Source organism: Nothobranchius furzeri, chromosome 5 (genome assembly GCF_043380555.1).
Source record: "Nothobranchius furzeri strain GRZ-AD chromosome 5, NfurGRZ-RIMD1, whole genome shotgun sequence".
NCBI classification, from domain to species: domain Eukaryota; kingdom Metazoa; phylum Chordata; class Actinopteri; order Cyprinodontiformes; family Nothobranchiidae; genus Nothobranchius; species Nothobranchius furzeri.
Window position 1 is genome coordinate 27,431,868 of NC_091745.1, and position 14,819 is coordinate 27,446,686.

Genomic DNA, 14,819 nt, shown 5'->3' on the forward strand with positions numbered 1-14,819 from the left:
TCACGTGTGCGACCTGTGTTTACACTAGCCGACAGCATGGATGCCCTCAGAGCTGCGCTCGCTTTATCAATTGTCCAAGTGCTTTTTCCTTGTTTGTTTTTGCAAGCGGAATTACTGCTCCTTGCGGAAGACCACAGACGAAGGACGAGGTTAAGAACGGGGGAAGTACTGCCACCTACAGGTCTGGCACGTCCTTAACAACGTATTTATCTGGGTACGTGTGGACAGAGTTTTTGTTTAAAACGAGGGGGTGTGGATGCAAGTTTTTGGAGGGGCGGATATTCGTTTAAAAAAAACCCGGCTACATGTGGACTAGGCCTCAGAGCATTTACCCTGGCTGAAGTGTGGTGTGGTCCAGATGAGAGGCTATAGAAGGTTTCTGCATGGCTTCAATTTTGTTTCTGGACACTGCATGCGGTTCGCCATGAAGTTGAAGAAATTACAAGAGCCAGACCGGAAATCAAACGTGCATTTGGCTTATTCCAAAATAAAATGGGGTTGCATCATTATCCAGCTTCTTTTATCATTACTAACAACAACAATACTGTTCACAGTCTATGACGAGTGTGGCTTTTGTGTACCAGCTCTTGCCTATACACGCAGCGATTCTCGTATGAACTCGTAAGCAACCGTTCAGCACATGATTTGCAGTCGGTGTAAATGGCAGTCTGTCTGAAAGCTGCATGGATTCTGGTCTACATTCATTCTGGACTCAGTGTGAATGAGGTGTTAGGTCTCTGTTCAGCTCCCACTGTTTATCAGTCTCATCAGTCTTCAATCGGTTCTCACCGATTATCACACTGTCCCGTTTCCATGCACTCCCCTCAGTAAAGAAGCTAGCTCCTGCTCAGCTTCACATTGGTGTTGTTTATGCCTGAAAGCTCTTGCATTCCTCAGATCTGTTCAAAGTTCCTGGCTGCTTCCTGGATCATTCCCTGCATTTTGGTTCTCCATCTCCTCAGTGACAACCTCACTCTCATGTCTCTGGACATTTGAACATATTAGAAAATTGTATGTGAGAAATCGATAGTGATATGTATCTTCCAATAAGCTGAGAATCTATTAATCATTGCAACTAAGAGGCAGCAATAACATCTGCATGACTTTGCCCTTTGTTAGCAACTATGTTTTAGTGATGTATGCTTTATGCCCCTCATCACCCAACGCCATGAGTGATTCCAAACAGAAAATGTGCTGATTTGCTCTTATAAACTACGAGTTGTTGAGGTGTAGGATCAATAAACGAGACTTCTGATCAGCACTGAAACTGTGTTGAAGCCACACGTTTCAGGACATTACTTAATGACACCATTAAAGCTCTCCGCACTGCGTGGGACTCCTGTGGTTCGGTATTAGGGACGCCCAGTCATGGGTCAGAGAGCACAGTGGGTGGAGAGGGCTGGGACCTGATTTAAAAATAGGACCTGGTTACTACTGCAGCAAAAAAATGGAGATCCACATGGTGCAGAGGGGAGACTGAGAGGGGTTTGTAGGGTAGGTGGATCTGATACACAGAAAATAAAGGGACCTAAAGAGTGCAAAAAAAAGTGTTCATGAGGAACAAAGACTAAATTAATGCACATGTGATATAACCAAACAGACCCAATCTAATACAGGGCAAACAGGGGAGAAAGAAATGATTAATAATAGTAAATGAGCTTGTTTCAAAAATGCAAACAGGAAGTTGCCCTTGAAATACGGTAAAACTGTAGCTGAGGGTTAACACAACGACTAAAAGAGCAACTCTTGAATTATGTACCGAAGCCGTGAGCCTCGTCAGAAGCTAAATGTACTTCTAAAGTGCGTTTTGAAGGGTTTTATTTGGTGCTGAAAGTACTTTTGAAAACCATTTTATTCAGAGAAAAGCTGTGCTGTTTAAGTGGCAGACAAGCACATGCAGGGTGTGGACCGCAGCGCTCCATTAACGGTGAAAAAAGTGTCCACATCCCTTCGACCCTCTTTGACAATCTCACAGCTTTTTACTAAAACTTTGACATTGAGCATTTAGAATATCAAAACCAGGATTATTTTGTTTCTGTATAACGTATCTGAATTGACTGGTTAATGAAACTGTGCTTCGTCTTCTATGAGACGCAGGATGAGCCGTTGCTTTCACACTCAAAGATCTACTTTCACACAAAATCACATTTGGAGAAATAGATGATCCGCCATGACAGTAATTGGATTTTCAATTATTTGAGTGAACTGCCTAGACAATCTGTTTATTATCATATACTTTTTTAATTCCTCTGTGAGAGACACACTTTTTTCTCTGAAATTGGAAATCATCAGTAAATTAAATTGTTTGGCTTTTTCTTTATTTTCCACTTTTTTGCTTAAAGACCAAAAATAACAACAATCATTGTGGAAAGCCAACTTGCATCATGGTTTTGCATGACATCATTATGGTATTGCATGCAGTTTCACCTGTACAGGTAATGAATGAACTCACCTAGTTTTGGTGTGAGTGCGGTCAGATCCAGGTGGCTGTGCTGGTAGTCATGGTGATGGTTCCCTGTGGGAGAAGAGGTGAAAAGCTTTAGTAACTTGTATTCAGAAGAAGCACACAGAGACAAATTTGGTCATTTTGAGGACAGGCCCTCTCAAATATCTCCTGAGAAGAGAGGTTTCTGCTCCCAGTGATTCCCAGCATCAGAGATTTTTTTTATTCAACGAGCCAGTGTTAACTCTGGTATATGAAATACAAACAATGGGTATTTATTATAGCTATTTATTCTCTAATGTTACTAAAACAATCATATTATGACCTGTTTTATTTTATTATCTAATCAAATAACAATATAAAAGCATTAGAGAAATAAAATTGGCCCTTGCCATCTTTAGACCCTCCACCAGGGGGCAGTGGGTGGAGATATGAATGGATATGCCGGTATTTAAAAAAAATGCTATTTCTAATACGTTGTGTGGACACATTAACCTTTCCATGTATGATTTATGATATATTAACCAGCATTTTTTCTTTCATTCATCTTTAGATGTGAAAGAAACACATTTCAACAAAACCATTTTAGCATTCAATTCATGAATAATTTATTACATGTCCACTCCAGTGGACAGCATGCATTCTGAACATGAAAAATGTTGGCTTGACTCATAGCTGCTCTTAATAGCAAAAAACAAACAAACAAAAACAACAAGTTTTGAGTAACTGTCCACTCTGCATGACTCAGATCAGGTCAGACATGGTTCGATGTGTGGCAAAAACAGTCTAAAGGAGTTGTAGAAGCTTAGGACCGGGAAAATAGAAAAAAGGAAATTACAATAAAACAAAATTTCCCCAACAACTATGTGCAGGAGTCTCATTTATCAAACATGGTGTAGAATCCTTACTAAAACCATACTTAAGCTCAGCAAAAAAAGTACTTACGCCAAGTAGGTTTTGTGATCTATCAAACATGGAGTACACACAGCTGCACGCAATCTCTGCTTCATAAATCAGAGACTAACGAGAATGTTTCTCAGCTGCATTTTAGTCACATCCCGCCCTCACCACGCCCACTTACTGCCATAAATAGTCAATGCAAAGTGCCTTGTGGATCTCATGCATATACATAAGTCGGCTGTTGCAGCATTTCGATCACGACCACAGATCAAGGAAGCGTTATTTCACAGAAGCAGAAGTTGAGGTACCTGTGGGTGAGGTGGAGAAATGAAAGGAAGTGCTTTTGCAAAACAAATAAGAGAAAATCCACGGAGTGGCACAGCGTTGCTGAAGCCGTCAATGCTGTGACTTCTTCAGAGAGATCTGTGGCGAATTTACAAAAATAGTCCTATTGGGATTTGATCTCTGGACTCCCAAGTGAATGTCACATGTGCTAACCAATCACCCAAACAGAGATCTCCCTTGAGTAAGTAGCCAGGGTGCATGATCAATCAGGCCACAGTGACAGGACACACACACTGTCACAGACGCATGACATTCTGTCTCAGTCTGTCCCCCTGCTGATATTGTGCATTCCGTATTCTGCACTTCAGGCTCTGTGTGTGCGCATGAGTGTGTGTGTGTGTGTGTGTGTGTGTGTGTGTGTGTGTGTGTGTACTCGCACGTGTGTGTGCATGTGGGGGGTCTTGTTCTGTGTGAAAACGAAGTGGTACAAGTGATAATGCTGCAGGATTTCATAATTGTATCTTCTCAGCAGCAGCACTGCAGGTGCTCTCCGTGTCCAACATGTGTGTAAGCCAGGTCCTTAGTCAACTTAAAGTTGCGCACATTTTTCCGCTAAGTTTTCTTTCATAAATCCCAAAGTTTGCGTGGAAAGTTGCTTACGCAGTTTTCCGACTCCGTTTTGTGCGTAAGCCAGCTTGATAAATGAGACCCCTGTTCTTTTGGTCCAGATCATCTGTGGTTTGGTTGATGCTGATTGTTGACTTGAGTTCTCTGTTCCTTCTCGGCTATAGAAGCTCTTGTTGTGTTCCCCTCTGCTTCTCAGAAAGAAACAAAGCCAGGCATTTGGCTCAAATTTGCTCCATACACCTGATCAGGTTGGACTGAGGTCAGATCAAGTTCACAATATTAACAAACTGGAGTTATCTAGAACCAAACCGAGATCTCCTCCTGCACTGTGTCCCACACCCTAGTGAGATGACTGTGTTCCCACCTGCACAAACAAACTGCCTCACGATGGAGAATGGATCAGGGCTGGATTCCTCTGGATTAAACACTGCAGGTGTGAAAACACCCCAACAAGACCTGCTGCTAACCCTCTAGTGTGTTGGAGATGAATGTGAGACATCTCTCACTGAGATATCCTCATGGCTTCGTGTCAGCTGCCTTTTACAAATGGAGATAAATCACAAACAACAGAACTTTTGGGATTTTTGTCCATTTTATTGTGAAAATTGCGAATTTTTTAAATTAATTTCTTTATTTATTTAATCACTCACTTACATTTTGGGAGGATGAGAACGACGTGAGATGAACCATCTTGTTTTCAAGTGTTTCCTCCATAGAATTTACAATGAGAACATAAAACAAGATAACATAACATTTTCCATGCAAATGTAATAATGAGGTGGCGCAGTGGTTAGAGCTGTTGCCTTGCAGCAAGAATGTCCTGGGTTCGCTTCCCAGCCTGGGACCTTTCTGCATGGAATTAGCTTGTTCTCCCTGTGCATGCGTGGGTTCTCTCCGTGTTCTCCGGCTTCCTCCTACAGTCCAAAAACATGACTGTTTAGGTCACATATGTCAGACTCAAGGCCCGCGGAGCATTTTTATGTGGCCCGCAAGATAAATATAAAAAATATATTAAAACTGGCCCACTGGCCGATTTTACTGCAAAGACTTCAACTCCCATGATGCCGACGCGCCCCCTCCTTTGTGTTTTTTCCAGCACCTGCTGCCGGTGTGTGCAGCTCCGCTGTCTCAGACAAACTACACTCCTCTGACTCAGCGCCGAGTTCACTCAACTGTTTTCTGACGTTGAAGCCCAGAAACGGAGATTCTAGCCGCTCAGTAATGTGTTCACGACTGAAAGAGAAAGTGTTCCAACTAACGTCCAGACAGAGCTGATAAAACTCCAGCGAGCAGCGACACACTCAAACCAGCACGACTCTGTGGCTGCAGTCGTTGTGTTTCCTCCCCGACACACAACAACGTGGTCAAGCTGCTCAGACATGTTCATCAGCACAAACCTATGTGAGCACCTGTTGTCATCTAATGTTGTCATTATTATGATGAAGATGAACAAAACAACAGGAGTGTCCTCCTCAGCTCAGATCAACCCCATGATGCAGGTATCTGGCTGGAACAGGTGAGCATCAAAGTAAACCAGTGGAGCAAACTGAGCTTTAAATATGTTGGTTTTATGCTCTTTTTCTGCTCCAAAACATGAAAGTTAACAGGTGAGATGTTGCATTTTCATTTAAGATAAAATGATATTTTTATTTTGTTGTTGGCCCGTGAGCAAAGATTTAACCTACAGTAAACAGGAAGTGGAAAGGCTGCAGATAGATGAATAGAATAGAAAATCCCTTTATTGTTCCTCAGTGGGGAAAGCTAGACGTCACAGCAGCGATGACACGTATTACAGGAGAAAAAAGGAGAATGAAAAATAAGAAAAATGAATAAACAAGAAAACATAAATCCTGAATAGATTTTAAAAATGCTGATTATACCACAAGTAATGAATACCACTGATGCCTTTTATTTAAAACTGACTTGCTCGTGTGTAATTTGGTCATGGGTGTAATTGGGGGGGGGGGGGGGGGGGGGGGGCATGTCCCCTCCACTTTTTCCAAAGACAAGGTTTGACCTCTGCAATTTTTACCATCCAAAAACAATATTATGCCATATTAAATTGACACTGGTTGAGCTCTAGGACCAAGCGGAAAACAACCGTTTGTGTTGACACCTGTTTCCCATTAGAGCATACTGTAAAGATACCCCCCCCCCCCCTTCTAAAGTGAAAATTACGCCCATGAATTTGGTTATTCCACATTCAGTGTTAATGCAGAAATGTTTGTTTCCAGATTTAGAGGTTCGAAATTGCATACATGTTGATAAAGAAAATGTGCAAATTTGCCGTCACTTTTAAAAAAAATATTAAGTTTGGCCCTCGACTCCGTCCCAGAGTTTCATTTCGGCCCCTTGTGAGTTTGAGTTTGACACCCCTGGTTTAGGTGGATTGGTCTGTCCAAATTGTCCTTAGGTGTGTGTGTGTGTGTTTGTGTGTGTGATTGTTTGTCCTGTGTGTCTCTGTGTTGCCCTGCGATGGACTGGCTCTCTGTCCCGGGTGTACCCTACCTGATTGCCCGTTGACCGCTGGAGATAGGCACCAGCCCCCCCCCCCCCCCCCCCCAATGGATGGATGGACGTAATAATGAAGCAAAAGCAAAAACACAACATAAAAAACTGATCAAGTAAACAGATACATAAATACACATTTTGCTAATTTAAAGCAGCTGGTTGGATTTATGTCTACAAGTGAACTGTCTTTGATGTCCTGATCTCTTCGAAAAACAAAGTAATTGTTACTGAAGACAAAAAGTAAATGAAAACTACTTTTTTCAGATAAACATTGTTGTTTAACATTCAGAAAAGAAAACAATGGGTTTCCTGCACTTCTACAAACATATTTATACAACCAGCAGCCCTGCTGTGAAATATGCCTCTGCTTTAGAATACACACGTTTTCTTCATTCATTCAACACAACAGCAGGAAACAAATGTCATTAAATCCTTAAATTTCATGAACAGAAGCGGCTCTACTAATATGAAGACGGCTAATTTCCTCAGTTTCAGGGTTCTCCGTCGGACTTTTCTTACATTCCAGTCAGGTTTGGCTGTTTCTCTGCATGAAGGCTGTGATTTGTTTCATGTCTCAGGTGACCGATAAGCTGTCACTTCTCCAATATGATACTGTTTCTTCCTTTGGACAGAATCCACATTTTTCCTCTGCTTTGGGAAAACGATTGATCAAAGTGTTTTTAGCAGGAGCATGGAAGCAGCTTTGCCTCGCAGTGATCCATCATTGCAGAGGAGCATCTTCTAAAAGCTTGCATCACTGAGCTCCAACAGGAGCTCACAAGAATTGCGAGAAGAAAAAAATTTGATCCCATTTATTGAATGACTCTTGTCTTGTTTTCAACAACAACCTATTTGCATTCAGAATGGATATTTTCCATTCAATGGTGCATTTACGAAGGCATCAACTTTGTATACATCTAAAACGATCACATGTTACATTTTTATTTAGAAACTTTATTTTTCATGTATTTATTTTTGTCATAAATGTTTTCTTAGCAGGAAGTTTAAATAGCACCACAGCGTTTCAAACACATACCAACAAACATCTACTCAGAGATGCTCTAGTCAGTTAACTAGGTTATGCATCGAGTCCATCCAAGATGCCGTGGTGTCTGTAGTTGCATTATTGGTCCTTGCTGATGATATGGCCATATAGACAATGTATTAATATACTAGATGCATAAGAAGAAAATATGAAAATGCAGTTAAAGTTTGAATATAGAACAATATTTTAAAAAGCCATATTTTTAAAACAATACCTCTGTGTGATGTTTAGAGATGTGCAAAGGGAAGGTACAGTATTTCCTTTTAAAGCTATATTTTAATTAAAAAAAAGATCAAATATTTATTTTGACTCAATACTGGGTTTATGTTTGCATCTGCCAGTCAATAGAGGGCACCATCGGGGGTTGACAGACAGTCTGCTGGGCACAGCGAGGCTGGCCCTGTGGAAAATGCTAGACTCGGCAAGTCAATCAGCTGTTCTGAGCCCAGAAGGTGTGGCTATCCTTCTCAGAAGAGGAGCAACCGTAAAAGATCTAAAACCAGAGTAAGTTTAGGTGACGTCTACAACAGATGGATACGTCTGGCTTATCAACAGCGGATCTGGTATCCCGATGGCTGGAAATCTTGTTCTATTGTTGCAACTACAACCTCCACACACAACATGTCACTTTGGTGTTCGTGCCCCAAGCTCCGCTTTTAAAAAGACAATGTGTAGTTATCCTTTATCTCCGGAAATATCCATCGAAGTTTTGCTGAAAATGAATTAAATGATCCTCAGTTGTTGAAAAATATTGTAACATATAACCATAAAATTCAGGTGTAAAATACACGGGAGTGGGTCTAAGTGTCTGGGCGACGCCACGTTTCCTTCTACGGAAGTCAGTGAGGACAAAAAGCATTTACACACAGTTCCAAAACTTTCTCCACTCATAAACATTGTTGTTTTACACATTTAACTCTTCACCCATTGCCAGTGATGAAAGGGAGACTGATGTGTGTCATTTTGCTGGAGGTTGTACTCCGAGATTCTGCTGGTAAGGTCTTACTGGAACACAAAAATACTGCTTGCCTGCAATGATTTAGGAATGTACTGCCCTCTATCGCAACGGAAAATACACACAGTCACTTTACCAGAACTGTTAAAGCTGCTGTTAGTGGGCCAGTAGAACCACAGTGGGAACCAGTACCTCACGGGGTTTCCACGGTAACCCTATATTTGGAAGGGCATTTTCTTCATTGATCATGATTTAAATTGTGATTGTGTAAAAACCATCTAAAGATATAAAAACACCTGTTCACTGATGTGAAGTCCAACATCCCTGGATCAGTTGAAACTTTGAATGTTTTTAACGTCTACCTAAGCTATTCCAAAAGGAGGCGGGGCTTTCTCACCTGCTTCATTATTTGGAAGCCTAAGTAACGCCCATGTACTTCCACATCATGGGTCCCCGGAAGAATGAAAAAATGAATGCAAGTCAACGGGGTTTAAAATGCTATTTTCTAATTCCACTTGTTTTGTGCCATGGATTTCACTTATGATGTCCGTGAATTTTAAAGACACATTTTGATACCAAGACATGCTTTTTTCGAACAGGGGGATACACTATTTTAGGTTTTGTGTCAAAATAAGTCGAGGACTACAAACGCGCTTCACAAACCAGACACGGAGAAAAACAGAGGAAAATTGCTGTAAGTTCAGCAAACTTCACATTCTTTCTTCAGGAGGAAAGAACCACCATAAATTTGGCCATGTGGGAAGAAGCAGCTACGCTAGAGGAGAAGGTTATGTGGTTACGTCATATGTGCTATGTGCCGAGGTCTAATTTGTAGTCATGCTAATTACAAACTTTTACAAGCTCTCAAAAGACGTGACAGGCGTGGTGGAAACACACATCATTAGTTTTCATTTAAACTGCAGTACAACATATGTGTGATCCAGGGCGTAAGGCAAAGCAGATTAGAAAATAGCTCTTTTAGCCCCGTTGACTTGCATTCATTCTTCCGGGGACCCATGAGCCGACCGGAAAGGGAGGAGACTTAGGCTCCCTACACCCCACTGTTGGCTGCATTTACTTACTGCTCCAGAAAGTCAGAGGAATCCAATCCTGACTGACTGACAAACTCTGATGTATAATTTGGATTTTCTCTTTAAAGCTGTGGAATGTAACGATGGATGGAGAATCTTGACAGGATCACAGAGTGGAGCAGTGATGCTTCAATGCTCATACATTTGAACATTTTCATTCCAACATCCCACCCGTGGGACTGAACACACAACAGTCATGGGACCCAGAATTTCAGAGGGATGTTCCTGATGCCTGAGGAAATTTGAACGGACTCTTAAAACAACTTTGAAACTACTCCAGAGAGTAGAATTTGGTGTTTGTCAACTGCTGAGGCTGGTTGTCCACTGGGTGCATGTGACATTTTAGATGCATTCTGGGTGTTCCTCAGATCCAGATGTAAACACGTCTGCAGGATTCCTTGAAGTTTAGAAAATATGAACACATCTGCGTCTGACTAATTTTAGGGAGCTGTAATTATGACACACCGCTTTGGTCTGTTCTCCCTGCAGCTGTGAGCTTCCTTCCAATCAAACACATTTGATCCAGGGACCAATTACAGCAGCAACAGAGAACCGCCGCTAAATCAACCTGCTATCGAACAGATTTTTCCCTGCAGCACAGAAACCAACAAAACATTCACACATTAAAATGTCTCACAAGTTTATCTCCTTGTAAAACTGCAGCTCTCTGATGTAAACTTTGATTTATGACTCGAATATCTGTGTGTGTGTGTGTGTGTGTGTGTGTGTGTGTGTGTGTGTGTGTGTGTGTGTGTGTGTGTGTGTGTGTGTGTGTGTGATAGAGAGAGAGCCAGTAATCCTATTTAAACTGAATTGTTGACATTATGAAGTAACTCCGACATAACTGAGCAGATAACAAAATAATAGAAAAGATGACGGATATCAAATGATGTAGCCCAGGATGATTTAGTCATAACAAACAATCACAACATAACCCAATCAGATAAACACACACATTCACACTGAAACATGCAGTCAGGTCCACCAAGGACGATGCAGTCTGACTTAAAGAGCTGAAGCAAACTGCTTTAAAGTGTGATGCCATGTCCTCAGGTAGATGGGACACAGTTGGATCCAGAGAGAGGGTGCTTAATGAAAAATGAAATCAAAAACACGCTAATGCAGTTCCAACCAGTAAGGAGAAAAAGCCGGTGCCAGTGGGATGAACAGGTCATCTCAGCGATGACTGATCGGAATATTTTTGATTTTTTGACATTTATACGCCACGTGTTGCAACTTAAATGTATGAATGTTTGGTTAGCTGTATATAATGCAGCCTGGTACTATCAGGGTGACTAGATTTTCTTTTACAATGAACACTGGATATGAAAAAACCACTGCTCTGCTTTTAGTAGCAGAAAAAACAGGGGCGTGTCCAGGGAGTGGCCTGGGGTGGCACATGCCACCCTTAGAATTTGATTGGCCACCCCAGGTGCCACCCTACTAAGTTCCAGTTTAAATTGACTTTACATTGTCGACAAAAGGCTTGGGTTGTAAACTCCAAAAATAGTGTGTGGTAGCAAGCACCTTTAACATTGTCTTCTAGCCCAGGCCTACAGAACATTTCTGTAGTATTAATATTATTTATTATTTTTTCATATTCACATACATAGTATTTAAAGTCCCACTCAACTCCAGTTGGTGGCAGTGCAACAAGAAGTGACTTGCTAACCACCACAAAACTAGAAGATGAATAGAAAAATATGGTGATTGTGCAATGTGAAACTCCAAAATTCACCAGAAAGTAAATAAATAAATAAACGATTTGTGTAAATAAATAAATAAGCATAACCATTGGTGCCACCCATGCATAAACAAGTGCCCCAAATGGGCCACCCCATTTTAAAAGTCCTGGACACGGCTCTGGAAAAAAACTCACAGAAAAACTAAATCTTTGTGTTCTGAAGAAGAGGAGAGCTGGATGGAAGAGATACAACTGAAATACAATATATACTCTGGGCAAAACTATAAATGCAACACTTTTGTTTTTGCTCCCATTTTGCATGAGCTGAACTCAAACATCTGAAACTTTTTCTACAGAAACAAAACACCCATGACTCTCAAATATTGCTCTGCAATCTGCCTATGTGTGTTAAGCCCTTTTCAGATTGGCATTCTGGAATATGTGTGGACAATTCAGTCCGGTTTTTAACCAGAACTGTGTTTTCAGACACGCCACTTTTGTACCTGAACCTATCCTTTCGGCTGCCTTCACACAGCAGGTAAAAGTTCCAGATGTCTGGGGGGGGGGGGAGCTGTACCCGGATATTGCGTAAACGTAGTGCGGCGGGCATACATGCATCATTTACCCAAACAAAGCTATTCAGTCAAACATGGCCGACGAAGAGATAGAATTCCTCTCACTGATCGGACTTATGTTAAGCATAATCCTGCACACATGAAGATGCACCAGAGACCTGGATGATGAAGCTCAATGGCTTGTAAAGGAATCACGGAAGTGGTGTGAAGTGCTCCGTCGCGCGTCTAGGAGACGATACCGTAGGAGGCCAGCTGCCATGGTTCGCCTCATGCTACAGGAGCGAGCTATCTAGGTGCGCACAGCGTCCCCCGTCCCCTCCTCCCTGTCCAGAACTCGACCTCACCAGTCTGAAGCAGCCACCCTGTCCGTGACAAGTCTGGTCCTGTTACTAGGGGCTTCGTCCGGTTTGATTACGGAACACGTTATCCGGATGTTTGTATTCAGACACAAAGGTCTTAAGGACAGAGTCCCGAACATTTCCGTTTTTCATGGCCTGTCTGAAGGGGGCTCTAGTGAGCACTTTCCCTTTACCAAGGTAATCAACACATTCTCACACCCGAACGTCGAAAAATGACGATGGGTGACCAAGCGTTTGTTTCTGATGCGCTGGGAGCCCTGCGTTTAAGCTAGAGCTATAACATTGATCTCAGTGATGGTTGGGTTAAAAACGTGACCAATTTCACATTTCAGCTGACCAAAAACTGCACTAGATAGTTTTGTGGAGCAGGTAGGCGTCCTAGCGGGCTCTCATAACCTGTTTTACGGCTGTTAGCTGTAATGCTAGCGAATAGAATTTTCAGTTCACCGATCATCAATAGAAATCATAAGAAGAAGAAAAAGAAGAAGTCTGCTTTTGCTGTTGGCATCATGGAAGAGCCTGGAAGTAAAAGTAAAAGAGTAAAGTCTTTGGAGGCACAGTTAAGAGCTAAAACCAGAGTGAACATCGGCATGGCCTAAACTAATCTGAGGGAACTAAAGGAGGCTACAAATTCCCCGACTGATGGTGACCTGGCTTTGTTGCTTCTGGACTTGTAAATAATATTGTATGTCCAATAGTGTGGATCTTTGTACAATGTTTTTTTAGCTGATTCATGTCAGTGTTAGCTCGTTGTTAGCGCTAGCTACAGCAGGCTTGTTTATGACGGTTGTAATTCCACTTCCAACCAGTAGGACAGTGGAGCAGGAAACAGCTTGTTCAAAGTTGCTGAATTTGAAAAACACTTGGATACATTTTTTACTGCCCACTGAAAATTACTGCCTTTTAGTGCAATGCAAATACAAGGATCCGATGCGAACGACATGTTTAAAATTCTTATCCAACTGCAGTCAAATTCATTTTATTCTGGAACGCACCATTTACCTGAAAAGGCTTTTGTCTGTGTTTTAGTTATTTATTTCAAAGGGACACACTGAAATAAAACAGGGTTAATGAGGCTACTTTAACTGTAAGCAGTAGAAAGGATGATAATAAAATGTAAGAAGTACAAGTAAAAAGTTGGCTGATAGATATTTATTCCAGTGAAGTATAGATACCCAAATATTCTACTTAAGTAAGGTAACTAAGGATTTGTGCTTGCTACTTTGAGGCAGCAGTAGCTCAGGAGGTAGCACGGATTGCCTAGAGATCCCAGATCAACGTACTCTGCTGTTGTGCCCTTGGGCAAGACACATCACACAACTTGCCTGCGTTGGTGGTGGTCAGAGGGGCCAGTGGCACAAATGGCAGACCTCCCCAGGGCAGCTGTAGCTACATAGTAGCTTACCATCACCGGCAGTGTGTGAATGCGAGAATAATGGAAAGCCCTCTGGAGACGTTTATAAACGATACCCCAGTGATGATGTTTACACGTATTGCTGATACAGTTCCTAATGGCATGTCCCATCTGATCCATCTCCAGTGATATCCTCAGTTGGGTTCTATGGAAATGCACCATTGAAGTGCTGCTACACAATGCAGCAGCTCTGGCTAATAGAAAAGTCAGCCACATGGATGGCAGGCAGCACTGTCACAAATGAAGTGAACGCTTCCAGGTTCCAGCCGGTGGATCGAGGGGAACCCACTGTGACCCAGATCAATTTTAAATGGCTAGCTTAGGGGAAGCTGATGGACAGACGCTGGCTATGGAGAGAGCCCTCACCTCATCGCTATGCTGGCAGAGTGGGCGCTATCATGTGAGCTTGGTGGGACGGATCACCTCGTTTTGTCCTTGTGCACGTCTGTGCACGACGGGAAACCCACACAGAGAACACGGTTCTTGCTGAAGAAAAGCAGAAAGCCACAGCTCAGTGATGGATTTAAATCTGTGAGCTGGAGTACTTATCTGAGACATGTAGATGTAGCTGCATCTGCAGTTGAACTTATTTTGAAATAAATCTTCTAGAACAACTTAGAAAGGAAAGTTTGGTTTATTATTTGTTTTGGATCCCTGCTGCGTTCTAAGAACTGTACAGAACCCCCCGTTGACTTTGGTGGAAACACATTATGTTGCATCCATGAGTCGGAAACACACAGCTACTAGATCAATAGCTCACAGCCACGACTGAATAGGGTGTGGGGATGAGATAGGAAGTCGTGGCTGTGACTTTATCTTTGCATGGCTACAAGTTTGAACATGACTTTCAATTGGCACGAGGAAACAGGTGGTCCATTTCATCAGCACAGCAGATGAAGGAAACAAGAACCATTTTATGGGTCTGTAAAA

At 42.1% G+C, this 14,819-nt stretch overlaps 1 protein-coding gene across 3 annotated transcripts in view; it reads right to left on the reverse strand.

The window, feature by feature from the left end:
• LOC107396886 (protein shisa-6) overlaps nt 1-14,819 on the reverse strand; it is a 178,896-nt gene that overhangs the window by 29,103 nt on the left and 134,974 nt on the right. For all 3 annotated transcript variants that reach the window (XM_070551514.1, XM_054734109.2, XM_054734107.2), the window contains one exon: nt 2,453-2,515. In XM_070551514.1, coding sequence (XP_070407615.1) covers nt 2,453-2,515 — 63 coding nt within the window. The remainder of the gene's footprint in view (nt 1-2,452; nt 2,516-14,819) is intronic.